The 17,025-nt window shown below is 45.0% G+C and overlaps 1 protein-coding gene across 5 annotated transcripts in view; it reads right to left on the reverse strand.

The window, feature by feature from the left end:
* The window catches only part of SRGAP3 (SLIT-ROBO Rho GTPase activating protein 3), a 255,976-nt gene that overhangs the window by 37,856 nt on the left and 201,095 nt on the right, over positions 1-17,025 (reverse strand). For 2 of the 5 annotated variants that reach the window (XM_032290556.1, XM_032290559.1), the window contains exons 11-14: positions 11,384-11,411; positions 8,850-8,936; positions 1,438-1,468; positions 303-363 (exon numbers count right to left, since the gene is read on the reverse strand). In XM_032290556.1, coding sequence (XP_032146447.1) covers positions 303-363; positions 1,438-1,468; positions 8,850-8,936; positions 11,384-11,411 — 207 coding nt within the window. Of the gene's footprint in view, positions 1-302; positions 364-1,437; positions 1,469-6,034; positions 6,138-8,849; positions 8,937-11,383; positions 11,412-17,025 lie in introns of all 5 variants that reach the window. The other 3 variants (XM_032290558.1, XM_032290557.1, XR_004272515.1) reach the window with 3 other exon arrangements.

Here is a 17,025-nt window from a genome sequence, read left to right on the forward strand (position 1 = left end):
ATTTATTGGCCAACTCCATTCAGTCCTCAAAGCACAGAGCTATAGGGTTGAGTTATCTTGTCCATGCCCTTTCTACTCTCATTTTCTTAGGTCTTGGATCCTCTTACCATGATCTCCATCCCCCAACACACAGGCTCAGAAGCAGCACTCAGAAGAGCAGCTGCTGCATGCCGTATTTTCCCCTAAAAAGCAGAGCCATGATGGGATGTCTTCCAGGATGAATTAGACTCTCATTTCCTATCAGAACAGCCTAGCACCTGTTCTGCAGATTGCTGAAAACACTGGCCCAAGATCCAGCTTACCATATAAATTGATGTATCGGATGCAGCTCTCGACTACAAGTGGTATAGCTTGTCCTGAATCCTTAAGAAAAGAAAAATTGTGAGTTTTATGAGACTTGACAACCACCACAGGAAAAAGAAATTGCAAACACAGATTACAGACTCAAGCCAGAATATTAGTACCATCAGATTAGTAGGAAAACAAGCAAGGAACTGCTAATCCTAAAGTCTCCACAGACAGTTACAATAGAGAGCCTTCAGCTGTGTGCACAAAAAGGCATAGCTATGATCATTTTAAAGAAATGCTCTGTCTTCTTACCCAGTTGGTAAGGAACCTGCGCTCAGGAGGCCTGGTAGGCCCACTTGGGCAATGGAGAGGGAACCACCATATAGAGGGGGCTGGAGTCTGGCCTTGAAGAGTTCTCTGCCTCCCCCTCCACTTTGTCTTAACTCATTGCTATTTTCCCAGTGCTCAAGGATCAAGTCCAGAATTAAGAGGACATGGGAGAAGCAAGGCTGGCCCCTGATGAAAATTTTGAACTCTACGAAGGGAAGACCAGTTCTACTCATGAAGTCACAACTAAACACCCAGATGCATACTGCATTTCACAGTAAACATGTCACAGGGAAAAGCTCCAGAGGCAGCCAATGTCAGCCGTTGGCCATCTAGGGGCCAACCTTTGTTTAAAAGGCTGAATAAGATGCAATTCTCCACATGTGCACCTGGGACGTGAATGTATTTTCAATGACATCTTCCTAGACTGGTCTGCAGCCACAAATGATTGTGGAGGGTGGGAGACATTTTCTTTTGATTCCATGATTGGTTGACCTCTCTGTTATTCCACGTCACTTAAAGGGCATCAAATTCTTTTAAACTTTCTTTAAAAGGGGCTGAATTAAATGCCCAGCCTCCTCACAAGGTAAGTAAGCAAAGAGGTATATGTAATATGCTCTTGTGAAGACAGTATAGATTTGGATACGTTCTTGGCTCCTCCACACCCCACCTGTGAATTTTTTCCTTGACTGATTGTGCCCAGGGAGAGGACAAGAATGTGGACCCATCAGCAACAGGTAAGGTGGGCTGTATTCTGGAATTCACTACTAAAGACAGTTTCCATCGCGATGAATGGGGCTAACGGGCCTTTCTAGTAAATACCTGGTTCCTGGTTCGAGCATTTCTTCTTCCTCTGATAACAAAAAATAAACAGGCAGCAGAGCAGGAGAAAAAGAAAAGATTATGCAGGAACAAGATCAGTTAAAGTAAGCAGATCCTTCAGAGTCCGTGAACGCTGAAATGCAATGGCAGCCAGCCAAGGTCCTGGGGAGCCTGCCAAACAGCCGGCCTGTGGGGAGGGCCACCCCCAAGCCTGGGAGCCTCATGGGGCTTCTGGAAGCCACCCAGCCAGCTTTCCCACATGGCTGCCTTAGCTATCCTCCCAGATACCAGCTGACATGGGGGGCCTCTTTCAGTCCTTGTGAAAGAGCAGCAACTATGTGGACTGGACCCATTCCCATTCCCGTACCTAGCTTCTCTTCAACAAAAGAGACTGTTTTTGTGCCCATGGACAAAAGCCTACCTACCACCCCGTAAGGTACTCCCAGCTGCCCACAAAAAGCAGAGAAGTAGACCATTATGTCCACTGGAACAGTGTCTCTGGAATTCAGCTCAAGAAACCTCATTCCTGGTAAAAAGTTCAGTTCTAACAAGATCATGTCTACAAGGTGCCTTCTCGATAGAGGCCCATAGGATTCCACCTGACACCAAATTCCAAACAGCTTCCCATGTGTCCCTACCATACACCCTAAGTTGCTTTTCTTGGGTATCTACTTGGCTTTGCTCTCCTTCCTACCCTCTTGATCCTTACACTGGCACTAAGGAATGCAAAAGCTGAGAAAGGCCTGGAGGAGGGAGGAAAGTTGAGTCAGAATGCCTTCATGAACTTGGGGACAGAACTGGCGCCTTTACTTTCACTAAAAGCCACTGATGATGCCCATTTTCAGACGAGTGCTGTCTGTTTTTTTCCATCTGTGCAGCAGGTCCATCTCTGGGGTGAGCACTTATTCCATCCAGGCTCCTAGAAGATGTGTGCCTTCTAGCTAGCATCATCTGTACAGTCTCAGCATCTCAACAACTGGAATTGTCTGCTACCTGACATGCTGACTAAACCTACCAGAATCCCAGAACTGAGCAAACAGCCTGGTCTAACAGGCTCTAGGAGCAATATGCTAAAATTAATGCTAATCACCATAGGTAATACATAGTGCTTACTATGTGCCATCCAGTGCTCTAGAAACATAACATATATGGGCTCATTTAATGCTCCTCACAAACTCATGAAGTAGGTAATTATCATGCTTATTTTACAGAAACAGGATGAGGATTCTCCCCTTGTCCCAGGGGTGAATCTCTTGGGCTTCAAAACTGGCTCTTATAAAAATGAGGCCTCGTTTTGTCTGAGAGGAGGAAAAAACATCAAGGATTTTGAAAGGGGTTTGTTTATTCAGGTAGGGTCCTAGAAATGTATAAATCAAACCCTAGCAACATTTACTTATTATTATTAACCTGAGGATGCTTCCTTGTCCCTCTAAACCATCATAATTGTAGAGCCCAGAGGTGTTATTTTATTGAAAAATTTTTCACAGGTGTGGTTTTTCAAAGCTGGGGACTCAGTTCAATGTTCTTTCAGAAGTCATGCGAATTATAATAGAAAATTAAATTCTTTCTCGATAGTTGAAGGATGGAATACGTTACGCTGCCTTTGCCTTCTCTGAAAGTTAATAATATTTCAAAGTAAAACTGTGCTGTAAAACATTGACCACCTAGCTGATAGTAGGTGCACAGTATGAGTTTGTGGAACTGCACTGATAGTATCTGATGAGGACTGTGTGACTATAAAGCAATGCAATAGTAAGGCCAGGTGCAGTGGTGCATGCCTGTAATCCTGGCACTTTGGGAGGCCAAGGAGAAAGGATCCCTTGGGCCCAGGAGTTCAAGATCAGCCTGGTCAACATAGTAAGACCCTGTCTCTACAAAAAAAAATTTTTTTTAATTAGCCAGGCATGGTGTATAGCCATGCTATAGCCCCAGCTACTCAGGAGGCTGAGGTAGGAGGATCACTTGAGCACAGAAGATCAAGGCTACAGTGAGTCGTGACTGTAACACTGCACTGGAGCCTGGGTGATAGGGCAAGATTCTGCCTCAATAGATGAATGAATGAATGAATTAATTAATTAAATAGTATTTAACAAACACACCTTTTTTCCCAGTCAAATGAGTATTATTCCTCCAACTTTTCCCCTTAGGAGGTGATGCACTTATTCTTTTTTTTTTCTTTTTTTTTTTTTAATTGCATTTTTCTAACAGTGCTGCCACTGCTCGAGTGCTCTAGGCTGGTGCTGCTTGAGGGCTCTTTTAGGGGCCAGGGAAACAGTCCCACTGTAGCAATTCCTCTTGCCATTTTGCACCTCCAATGGCATCACAAAGCTCAGCTTCCAAATGGAGCTTTCTATTCCAAAGACAAGGTGTCCATTCGAATACAAAGTCTTGGCCACACTGGTAAAGGCCAAGCTTAAGGCTCTAAAGAAGATTGACCAAAGCAGCTGCAGCAATGCCAACACATTCAGGTAAGAAGGTAGCTTCCCAAGGTGACTGCCTCAAAGGGGCAAACACTCATGTGGTTGACTAGGTTCTGATGTGTTGGTCAGAAGGAATAAAGTCAGATTACTTTATAGTCACATCTGATATGTCGGACCTATAAATATCTAATTCAACAGAACACCTACTTGTCAAGTACTGTCAGATAAGAGTGGATTCCTTCTAAGTATCCTGACCGATGACTCATTTCCAAAGACCTAAGCAAACTGAGGATATCCCTGTCTCTGAGCCTTCATTCCTTCTGTTCCTCCTTTCAATAATTCCTTCTGCCCTTTTCTTCTTCTCTTTATTCCCACCTTTCCTTCAAAGCCCCTCCAGAAGCCTCCTGTGCTTGAGTTCATAGCTCTTCTTGCTCTAAACTTGTTTTGTTGTTATTTTTGAGACAGGGTCTCGCTCTGTCACCCAGGCAGGAGTGTAGTGGCACGATTATAGCTCACTGCAGCTTGACCTCCCAGGCTTATAGCTCACTGCAGCCTTGACCTCCCAGGCTCAAGCCATCCTCCTACCTCAGCCTCCCAAAGTACTAGGATTACAAGTGTGAGCCACCACACCTGTCCTGAACTTGCTTTTGTGGGGATAACTCACTAGGTGCTCATCTTGAATCACCTTCCACTTTCTGCCTTTTGCATTTAATATCTCCCAAGCTCCACTACTGGCTTCTTGAGGGAGGGGAGAGTAACTAGTCCCCTCTTGGCCATGGACTGTGAATTTTTTAGGGGCAAAGGTGAAAGAAGAAAGTCTTAGAGGAGACAGAAAGGAGGATGGAGACGGAGGATTCCTTTGGCACAGCCCCACCCTCCCATGACCAATAAACCACTCCCTCTGGGTCACCTCTTGATCTTCCTTCCTAATGTACCCATGGGCCTATCCTTTTGGGAATCCTCCATGCTTCGGTCTTGTTAGGCATCCTACAGCAGCCCTTGACATCCCTCACCCCTGGGCAGTCCCCACTTGGGCTCTAGTCTTCCATTTTCCCTTCCCCTCACTCTCCCTTCCCCAGAACTCAGCCCACAGACAGAGACAGTCCGGGGACCCAGGCTGGTCTTGCTTACCCTCTCCCCTGCCTAAGGCCAAACCCATATCCAGTCTCTTGCTGTCCTGCAAGTCCTGTGCTGGCCCCCGTCTGAGAACCATGAGTAGAGAGCCGGAACACGAGCATCCTCCATAACTCCAAAGTCATTGGCAAAGCTCAAGAGCCTTTGTTTTCACTCTTGATTGGTATCTATCATCTTCTCTGCAGAGAATGTCTTCATTAGAAGGTAGTGGGCTCTCAAATCAGTTGCAGGGACCTCCCCTCTTCCTCTAAGTAATGTTAAGAGTGCTTCACCGCTTCCTCAAGCATCTTCCCACTCTTTGCCTCTCCGTTATCATCTTAATTTCCCTTGAGCCATTATATCTGATATGGCTTGATCTCATACCCTTTACACCAAAGAGGAAAGAAAAGAGAAACTCACTTAGCTGAACTACTTTAATTTTTAGTTTAAGGTATAAAGGGTTAACCTAGAATTCAATAGGGACAACCTCAACTCTTCTCCCTTCTCCCAAACCACCTAACGGGAAGCAAAACTAGGTAGGAGGATTTTCTCTCATAAAAATTGTATGTGTTTCCTTTGCTGATATATATATATGTAACTAAAAAAAAAATCACGTGTTTAAAAACACACTGATACCCACAGGGATTTCCTCTGTGTTGCTTTCAATTCAGCTCCTCCTGGGAGATGTGGGTGTGAAGTGAGGGAATAGGGTTTCTCTGACTGTCCCTCAGGTGTTAGGACTGCAGTTGCTGAAGCAATGAAGCGTAGCTGGCTGGGCGCGCTGCACTGGTATTTCAGCCCCACTTGGACTTCGCTGGGTTCCATCATGATCTGATCCCTACCCCAGGGCTGAGAACTGCACAGGGCACTTTAGGAGCAACTGGTTAGAGGCCACAGCGGCTCCTGTGAAAAGTCCTCGCCAAAGCCAAGAGCAGGCTGCAGCGAGGAACTAGCTCCACAGGGCCTGGCCAAGGATAGGGCTGTCTGCTGGCAGGGAGGCGGGTGGACAGAGGCTGCCATTACATTGGGCACATTCGCGGACTCCACGGCTCCCCAGCAAGTACCTTAATGAATGCTTCCATACTGCCGTTAAAGAGTTTATGGCTATACACTGAGAGAGGCCTAGGTCTCCTCATTTTCTGTGGTTTAGGGGGAAGACAGGGGGGCCTAGGGGAAAACGGAACAAAAGAAATCAAGAAAGCAACCAACATAAACATACAACTGGGAAAGATGCTCTTAAAACCCATGACTAAAGGAGAACACAAAACATAAATGGAAGCCCCTAACCCCCCGCCAAGACATTGGTTTCCAATGTTCCATCTGAAGGCCTTTGGATGTTTTAGGGGATCTTAATTTACCCACGATGCCAAGCAGGAGCAACTCTTACATAATGCAAATGCATTCTAAATCTTAGGGGGAAAATAGTACATGTGCAAGAAACCATTGAAACTCCAATCAGAAGCTGTCATCCTGTAAAGCTGACCAGATGGAGGGGGAATCAGGGGAGAGAGATGTAATCTGCAGCCCGAGAAAGCAAGAGACTTTCAAACATGATTGTGAGGGTTAATTTTCATTATTTTGGCTTAAATTTATCACCAAGTCTCAACTCCCGATGTACCAGGGCACTGATCTTCCTAATGCCTCTTGGCATTTCAAATGCACTTGACTAATCTTTATTTCATTGATCTAAGAGCCAGGCAATTACCATTCTCATTTCAGAGATGAAGAAACTGATGCCATGAGGGAGACTGTAACTTCTTTGGGGTTCCCGGGTGGCCCAGGATGATGGTACTATCCTGTTCTTTAGTCAAGTACACATTTTTTTTTTTTTTTTGAGACGAAATCTCACCCTGTAGCCCAGGCTGGGATGCAATGGTGTGACCCCGGCTCACTGCCACTTCCACCTCCTGCATTCAAGCAATTCTCCTGACTCAGCTTCCTAAGTACCTGGGATTACAGGTGCACAACACCAGGCCCGGCTAATTTTTTGTATCTTTAGTACAGATGGGGTTTCACTATGTTGGCCAGGCTGGTCTCAAACTCCTGATCTCTAGATGCGCCCATCTCGGCCTCCCAAAGTGCTGGGATTTACAGGAGTGAGCCACTGCACCTGGCCTCATGCACACTTTCAATTAAAGCACTTTCAAATCTGTTATTATTCTTAACATCACCTCAACCCTGAATTTGTGGCCCCATTTTACAGAGGAAGAAACTGAAGCCTCCTCTGAAGGAGAACTGACAGCGGGACCTGAAACTCTTTGGCTCCAAGTTCAGGGTTTCTCCTACCAGGTCACCATCATGGAGCCTTAGGGCACTTTTTAAATTTACAGCCAAGGACTCATCTATCCCAGTAACCTTTGCCATGGGATCAGGTTGAAAGTGTCTTGCTTTACTTTAGGATTTTCATTCCTAAAGTATACTCCACTCTTGGCCACAGGGAGGGGTAACCACAACACAGTTCACCAGTGAAACAGCCACAAACACTGGACCTGTTTCCAGAATTGCTCACCATGCATATACCTGTGTAGGCTTATTTGCTCATTTCACCACACAAGTTGGCCAGGCTCAATGGTGCCAGCCTCCTGGAGCAAAGGGCTTTTTTAAGGTTAAGAAGAGGGCCCCTAACTAAGAAAGGCAGTTCATTTTCAAATGGCTTGGTTCAAAATTTGGATAGCAACAAGTGTGGACTCAGCCAGGCACAGATCATGTCCACATATGACAAGCAAAGACCTGGTCCCCCAAATCTTGACTGATTTCTGTGAGTGGGCAAGAAATCTTCTGGACTATGCAGCCAATCAGGATAAATGAGATTCACGCTGCCTCTGCTGACTGGGCTTGTTGTACCTGTCTCCTTCAGAAGCCCAGCCATCCAGGGACCAGCAACCAACTTCTCCTAGGTGTTTGAGTATTGAGCAAATGCTGCTAGCTCCAGTAGATGCATGGGCAAAAATCAAGTGAATCCAAATATCATGCCACCCAAACAATGGAAACAAAATAACAGCACAGATCAAAATTTTGAAAAGAAACAACAAGCAAGATTATTTCAAGCCCATCTTGGATCTATGTCAATTTGGTTAGCTAAGTCCATGTCATTTGTCTTTCAAAAATTACTTATTTTTGAGGATGTATATGTGGGGGGTGGGGTTTCTTACAGGATCTGCTCTTAAATTTTCAAATGCCAAAGGTAAAAGAGAGTGTCAAAAATGTGACACAAGGCCATAAGTTTTTAACTGGGGGATTAGAAATAACTTGAGGACAGCAACATTGTCACCCAGTTTTCAGTGTTTGGTTTTGTTTTTGAACGTTCCCAGATCATTTCCTTATCACAATGCATGATAACCTCACAACAACCCTGTGAGGTTGAGAAAGAATATTCAATTCGCTTTACATACAAGGTCAATGAGCCCACAAGAGGTGAAGAAACTTGCCTAAGGTCACACAATAAAATGTGATTGAAGCCGGGGGTAAATTCAGCTCTTCCTACTCTCAAGGCTCTAGTGTGAGTACGAAAGTGATTTTATCAAAGAACACCCAGAAGTAACATTAAATTATCTGTTAAATTCTCATGGCCAGCAAGAACGGAGACTCTTAAAGCAGGTGTTGGACATTTAATATCAAAAAACCTAAGGTGTCCAACTGGAGGATTTCCTTAAAAGAAAGTCCTAAATGTTTTTGTTTTTTCTTAAATTTTACACAAAGGAATAAAGGCAAAATAGAATATGTTTTCCCACTTTTCCTGCCCAACCCAGAAAGCAAAGGACTGCATGAATCACACCAGGATTTCTTTCTTTGTGTGATGCTCTGTGCACTGTCTGGAATCTCTGACAAGGAAACGTAGCTATCCCAACTTTGCACAATATCAAATCTATACCGACTTACTGAAGTGCTGGGTGGGGCACAAAGTGGGGAGCAGGGGGACAGCTCGGCCAAGGAAAGTGGGGCAGCCTAAGCCTTCCATCTCTTCTGCTGCTCAGATGCAGAGCAAAAAGGAAAGAAAGAAAGAGAGGCAGGGAAAACAGGAACAGAGAAAGCCACAGAGAGGAAGAGAGAGAAACCAGAGACCAATGTCCCCTTTCTGCCTTTTAACCAAGATGAAAATTAACACACATTGGCAACACAGATAATGGCCTCAAAATTATCCTGCAACTAAAAGGATGTGATGAAAAATTCCCCTAGATAACCTAATAGACCTGGAGGTCAACATCCCAAATGGTGGCAGTCGGGCCCTTGGAGGCTGTGCATGGGTTGTGTACTGTGTTGCATCTGTTTGGACAAGATCTCAAGTGATTTCATCTCTAATCCAGACTGCGAGAGCATGTTAACCTGGGTAAGGGGCGCCAGACATTCATTTGAATCACAATAATCAAACCTTATATTTTCATTTTGCTTTGACATTTACAATAATACGCTTTTAAATTTAAGTGTATTATCACATCTGGCCAGCCTGAATTACAGGGTTATTATGAATTTGGTCTAAGATAAGGTTCTGAAGTGTGAGAAAAATATAACATGCTGTAGCCCATACATAAATCCGATTCCTCTATACAAGGTCGACACAACTTGGCTAAGGGGATCCTGCTCAAATAACCTTCCAAAAATGATATCCACCATGAGTGGGAGCGCATGGAAGATACAGACAGAGCCACCGGACAGAGACATTGTTGGCAACAATTTCCACAAGTTAAATAATGATTTTGGAGGTAAGGGGAGACTTTTAGTTTACTAACAAAGTTGCCTTTGACCTTGGCCAGGAACCAGAGTACACAAGGCTAGGTCTGCAATTTAATGCAGGGTAGCTGCAGTTGAATGATGGGTGTCTAAGTGGGAGGTCTGATAAACTCAGCTTGAATTTCCCAGGCCCCAGGTCAAGGAGGGTGTGGAAGACCACACTTCAGAGGGCTTTATTTAAAAGACAAAAAAAAAAAAAAAAAAAAAAAACCACCAAAAAAAAAAACAAGCCCTCAACTTTCCCCTGAGGGAGGACCCTGAGACCTGGCCAAGCGTTTGATTATGGATTTCCTCTCCTGCACTCTGCTGGAACAATCTTCTCTGCGTGAGTTCTAGGAATTACGAGGAAGTGAGGGACAGCTCAATTCATCCCCCGTCTGTTTCACTATTTGCAGAATTTGGTGTAAAATATGACTTCTGTTGTTTTAAGACTATGGCAACATTCTCTTGCCAGAAAAAAAAAATTATAATGGGTTTGTTCCTAAAAGGTTCTTCGAAAGTGACCTGCACATCTGCCGCCCCATGTGCTGGAAAGGCTCGCCTGGTGTGAATCATCCTGATGTTTCCAAATTGCCAGAGCCCAGAGGAACAGCTGTATGGGCTAAACTTCTGCTGAGCCCTCCATCTCCCCATCCCGAGCCCAGGAAACTGAAAACCCCAGGGTTTTCCAAGCCTCTGCTCCACTCCCTTCCCAAGGAGCGGGACAGAGTTGGAAGTTCATCTTTGCTTTGCCAAACATGATAGTTTTCCAGGATTTGGGGCCACTGGGAAGCATTTGTGGGAAAGGAAAGAATGCCCTCAGGTCCCTGGGCCCAGAAAGTGAGGCAAAAAGTAGCGCTCTACTGCCATGGGATGGAAAAGTGCAGGCCTCTGCGCCACTGGCTGAATTCCAGCTAGGCAGTGCAGTATCTCTTACTGGGGATGCAGAAATTAAATAGGCTCTAAACAAACAACCTGGCTGGTGACAGAGCCACTTACAGATCTACGCTCTCTGAAAGGGGAGAAAAGTCAGCCCCTGGGCTATCAGCTGCTGAGTGGAAAGTGTTCACTGGCTCTGGTCTGCTCAGGGAAAAGCACAAAAGGGGATGTTGAACAAGCTAGAGAGAAAGCAGAAGTTGCTTGTGTGTTACTTTCTGTCAGCCCATCCAAGTGCCCATGAGGTCCAAGCCAGGGTGTTGATGGCGGGGGAGTCTGTGCACGCCTATGCACATGCGTGTGCCCAGCTGCGCATAATCCAAGTCTGGCCCAAGGCCTTGGCATGTAGGGACTTCAGGCTGGGCCTCACAACAAGGCTGGGCAGTCTGCTCAGCGCAGTGTAGCAGGTGGGGAGAGAAGTCAACCGCCACCCCACAGCCTCTGGCCCCTACAGGCTGCCCTCAGCCACTCTTAGTAGACATTACTGTCTCACCTGATGGCCAGCGCAAAGGGAGGGTACCCCACTGCCACACAGCAGCCCCAAAAGCGCCCCTTCCATGGCCAGCCTGGAGGGGCGTGGCTTTTTCAGTCTAATGCTCAAACAAGCGAAGCAGCAGCTGTGCCTCACCCGGGCACACACATACCAGCCCATGGGGACACTGGTGAAGAAGCCATCCCTGCTTCTCCAGCTCCCAGCAGTGCTTCCCCGGCCCCATCCCACTCCCACCTTGGGCAGCAGATGAAAGAAAACACGACTCTCCCACTCTCACCTGGTGGTGCCGCATTCTGCTCTCTCCCCTGCAAAGAAAAGTATACATTAATGTTTAATTGCCTTTTCTTTTTAAACCAAAGAACATTCCTCTATTTCTAAAAACAAAATGCAATGGGTCTTAATTATTTATGAAATATGAAATCTAATTATGCCTAAGGTACGGTCTGTTGAAAAGAACTGCGTCTTATTAATTCTTTATTAAAAGTCTCCTGTTTGTAGGGGTGTGTTCATGCACGTTATTGTTCACAGACATATTTTCAGTGATTCTCAAACTATAGCCCGCTGGCCACTTGCATCAGAAACATCTGGGGCTCTGGTTAAAGATGCCGATTTCTTGGCTCTTTCATGAGTCTTCTGAATCAGAATCTCTGAAATAAAAACCCAGAAATCTGCATTTTAACAACCACTCCTGGTAATCACTTCTATGCTTCCCAAAGTTCGAAAACTCCTGCAGTGTTTAATGGCAACAAAGACTGACTGAGCCCATGCCGTGTGCCTGGCACTGAAGGGTATCAGCCATAAGGCAGGTGCTCCTGTTGCCCTGCCGCCACCTTCGTTCTCAGCTGAAGATCTTCTCATTTCCTTCACTGGAAAAGAAAATCAAGTAATATGGGTTCTCCATCTGCCTGCCTCCGTGAGGCCCTCCTGCCTACCCTCCAGACCTTCTCTTTATGTCCTGGTTCCATCCCCTCTGCCCTTCTGGGGGCCTTAGTTTCTGCAGGTGTTTCCCCTCTCCCTCATGTCACCACTCGTCTCTCTTCTGGACCATTTCCAACAACATATTAACATATTCTCGAAATGCATGGCCTAGCTTTTTTAACCCTTCTGTTGACCCCATTTCTCCTTCCAGCTACATCCTCATTTCTCTGCTCTTCATTACAATGAAATTCTCTGAAGGAGCTGTGTGGAGGCACCACTGCTTCCTTCCCTCCTACTCCCTCCTCGCCCCTTTGCAGCTGGGCTTCTGTCCCCATCCCTGGGCTGAGACTGCTCTTGTCAAGATCGACACTTAAGGCAACAAGGATCTCCTTGAGGCTGAATCCAATTGTCTTCAATGCCCTTATTGTACCTGTCCTCTCCGTACCATTCTACTCAGTTCTCTGCTCCCTTCTTACAAAGCTCTCTCCTCCACTTTCATGGCTCCACACTTGCCAGGTGTTCTTCCTGCCCTGCAGTTTCCTCAGTTTCTCTTTATGTCTCCTCCTCATTCTGCCCAACCTCAAACCTTGAAATGTTGGAATGCCATCAGGACGCAGACCGAGGGCTGCTTTCTTTTTCTACACATCTTCTCAAAGCGACTGCAAGTGCTTACAGAAAACCCCTTACTCTATGTCCAGATCTTACCCTTTCCTAGAATTCCAAACTCAGATGCACTGCCATCTTTAAAACAAAAAACAAAAAACAAAAAAACATAGCACTACTGCTGGGAACAGTGGCTCATGCCTGTAATCCCAGCACTTTGGGAGGCCAAAGCGGGCAGATCACCTGAGGTCAGGAGTTCGAGACCAACCTGACCAACATGGAGAAACCCCATCTATACTAAAAATACAAAACTTAGCCAGGTGTGGTGGTATGCACCTGTAATCCCAGCTACTCGGGAGCCTGAGGAAGGAGAATCGCTTGAACTGGGAGGTGGAGGTTGCGGTGAGCGAGATAGCACCACTGCACTACAGCCTGGGCAACAAGAGTGAAACTCCATCTCAAAAAATAATAAAATAAAATAAAATAATAGCATTATTGATGTATAATTTATATATCATAAAATTTACCCATTTGAAGTGTATGATTCAATGATTTTTAGTGAGTATTAGGAGTTATGCAACCCTCAACAGAATTCAATTTGAAAACATTTCCATCCCCAGAAAAAGATCCCTTGTGCCCACTAATAGTCACTCCCTGTTCCTGCCTCCAGCCCCTGGCAACCCCTGATCTACTCTCTGTCTCTACAGGTTTGCCTAATCAAGACATTTTATGTAGATGGAATTATATAAGATGTGGTCTTCTGCATCTGGCTTCTTTCACTTAGCATAAAGCTTTTGGGGTCTATCCATATAGTATGATTTAGTAATTCATTTCTTTATATGGCTTTGTAATATTCCATTATATATGGGTAGACCACATTTTCTTTATCCATTCAACATAAATCGCCTTCTTGTCATCTCAAACCTGAAATGTTCCCCAAAGCACTCTTCCTTTCCATGCCCCAAACCTACTCCCACCCAAGTCTTCAATATCTCAATAGGTGGACATCCACCCACCCTCTTCTTTAAGCCAGAAGTCCAACAGGCACTCCCCTTGAAAACTGTCTTTCCTTCATAAATTAAATTTGTACACTTCTCTCCATCTTAACATTATCTTCTTAGCCCAGGCTCATCTCTTACCTGGATCACTTTCTTTTTAACTGGGTCTCCTATTCCACCACCATACATTCTTGTCTCAGCAACCAAGCAATCTCTTTAAACTGTAAATCAGATCATGTCCTTCCATTGCTTAGAGCCTTGCACACGGGACAAAATCCAGACCTCTTACTCTGCTTATAAACCCTTTGAGATCAGAGTAGACCCTTCAAAATGCCACTCCATCTCCTCGGGATGCTCTCTCCTTTGTGTGCTCTGCTACAAATGCAGAGGCTTCTGTGTGGTCCTCAAGTAGGCGTTTGCATTTGCTGCCTGGAATTCTCTTGGCCCCAACCTTTGCATGGCTCATTACTCCTTGTCTTTTGGGTCTCAACTTGAAAGCTGTCCAAAGACAAGCTTCATCTATCTATTTATTTTATTTTGAGACTCTTGTCCACTCAGGCTGGAATACAGTGGTGCACTCACAGATCACTGCAACCTCAATCTCCTGGGCTCAAGCAATCCTCCTGCCTTAGCCTCTCAAGTAGCTGGGACCCCAGGTGCATACTTCCATGTCCAGCTGTTTTCTTTCTAGCAGAGACGAGGTCTTACTATGTTGCCCAGGCTGCTTCCTCTATCTAAAGGAGACACTTGTCTCTTCATAGATAGAATTTCTCTCTTTAAATTCTCAATACATGCAGCTTATCATTAATATTTTTATTGCTTATTATTTATTTACTTGTCCACTGCCAGTCTACCTCCATTGGAAAATACTGTGTTGTGTGAGAGAAGGAATCTTGTCAGTTCTTAAAACTGCTATGACATCAAGGTCTCGAGCAGTGTTTGGCACAAAGTACGTGCTCAATAAATATTTGTAGAATGAGTAAATGAATGAACAAGTGCTCTACCTGCAAGAAGCTTAGTGCCAAATGACTCAATAAGTAGATCACACAATAGTTTAATAGGTGCCACAGCACAGCTGAACACAGGGTGTCATACCTGTCACAATAGATGAGCAAACAGACTTGGAGAAATAGAGTGACTTTCCCAAGTCCCCGCTAAGTGTAGAGTCTGGATTCCAATCCAGGCTGTCTAACTTCAAACCGAAGCTTACCCAGGGGAGCTGGTTTAACCTCCACAAACACAAGGTGAGGGAGAATAGATGTCCCCAGCAGAATGTGCCCCGGACCCAGGGACTCCGTAAAGGCGGTACTTGGCTTCTTATAGTATTCCCTCCTTGTGGGCTTCAGGGATGCCACACATCAGAAGACAGCTGCCTTGGCACGGATGTGGCACTCAAAATGAAGAGATTAAATAATATCTTTTCCTTCTCCTACCAAAACTATACTGAAAACAAAGAGGCCTGAGTCCTACTGTTTAACTCTTTTATCAACTCACTTCGTGAGCTTGGACGAGTCACTTCCTTTCTTTAAACCTTCATATCCTCAGTTTAAATTCTTCATTGCCTGTCTAGTACATTGTAGATGCTGACATCCCTAGATCTCACTCACCAAATACCGGCAGTATTATTCCAGCCACTGCTCCAAAAATGCTCTCCATTTCCTAATATTCTAAGTACTGCTTCCAGTTCAGAATCTCTGAAACCAGTACTGTCTAGTAGAAATTTATACAAGCCACAATTTCTGGTGGCTACATTAAAAAATGTTAAGAGAAACAGGTGACCCTGGGTGCGGTGGCTCACACCTGTAATCCCAGCACTTTGTGAGGCTGAGGTGGGTGAATCATTTGAGGTCAGGAGTTTGAGACCAGCCTGGCCAACATGGTGAAATGCCATCTCTACTGAAAATACGAAAATTATCTGGGTGTGGTGGCGGGCACCTGTAATCCCAGTTACTTGGGAGGCTGAAACACAAGAATTGCTTGAACCCAGTAGTTGGAGGTTGCTGTGAGCTGAGATTGTGCCACTGCACTCCAGCCTGAACTACAGAGCTAGACTCCATCTCAAAAAAAAAAAAAGGAAACAGGTGAGATTAATTTTTGTGATATATTTCATTTGACCCATTAAAACGATTATCATTTCAACATGTATCAATATAGAAAATTAATAAGATATTTTCTATTTTGTGTGGATGTGTGTGCTAACTCTTCAAAATCTAGTGTTAATATTGCACCTCCCAATTCAGACTAGCCATGTTTCAAGTCTTCATCAGCCACACATGGCTAGTGGCCACCATACTGGACAGCACAGCTCTCAACTCTGAAATCCCACCCAGCATTAACATTAAGAGAACTTTAGAAGAAAGAATCGAGCATTTTCTCTACAGAAAAAAAAAAAGGAAGAAAAAAAAGAAAATAAAAAAGAGGCAGAATGGGACCAGGAAGGGAAGGGAAATAAGGAGAGGAAGAGAGTAACCTGGGTCTGAAAACAGAATTAGAGGCAAATCAACAGGAAACTCCTTAATTCCTGAGCAAAGCCACAAGCAGTTACATCGGTGGAATTGGAAGCAAAGACCAAAGCAGGGAAGGAGAAAGGTTAGGTAAAATAGGTAAGCTCAGCTAGGTGCAGTGGCTGACACCCGTGATCCCAGCACTTTGGGAAGCCAAGGTGGGCAGATCATGAGGTCAGGAATTCGAGACCAGCCTGACCAACATGATGAAACCCCATCTCTACTAAAAAAATATAAAAATTAGCCTGGCATGGTGTCAGGTGCCTGTAATCCCAGCTACTCAGGAGGCTGAGGCAGGAGAATCCCTTGAACCCAAGAGGCGGAGGTTGCCGTGAGCCGAGATCACATCTCAAAAAACAAACAAATAAACAAAAAAAAAAAAACAACAGGGAAATTTGTCCTATTTGATTTGACTGTGTGCCTGGAGTCAAGAGCAAATTCCTACCAGACACCAGTTTGGGTAAAATTTTCAGGTAAACCCAAGCCTTCCTGTTAGAGCAGATGGCAAGCCATGAAAGTGGTCAGGCAATAGCCTGAGATTGCGGTGGACAAGGAGGCTTAATTTCCTGTTCCCCCTCCTCTGGGTTCCCAAGCTGTCCACTCTTCTATGCACTCAACATGGTCTAGTTACAACGCCCTTCTCTCAATTCTTCTAACCCACCACATCTTTTCCAGCATTTGCAAATGCTGTCCCCTCTTCCCCAGAAACTCTTTCCCTTGTTTTTCACGTGGCTGACACCTTCTCATCCTTTAGTTTCAGCTGAAACAGTAATTCCCCTAGGAAGCCTCTCTGATCACCCTATCTAAAGCAGGTCCCCCCACCATCTCTCCCCAACATATATACGATTGTTCTCTATCTCAAATTTTTCACTCATGGCACTTAACACAATTATAAC

Source organism: Sapajus apella, unplaced genomic scaffold (assembly GCF_009761245.1).
Source record: "Sapajus apella isolate SASKATOON/1434 unplaced genomic scaffold, GSC_monkey_1.0 scaffold23, whole genome shotgun sequence".
Lineage (NCBI taxonomy): Eukaryota > Metazoa > Chordata > Mammalia > Primates > Cebidae > Sapajus > Sapajus apella.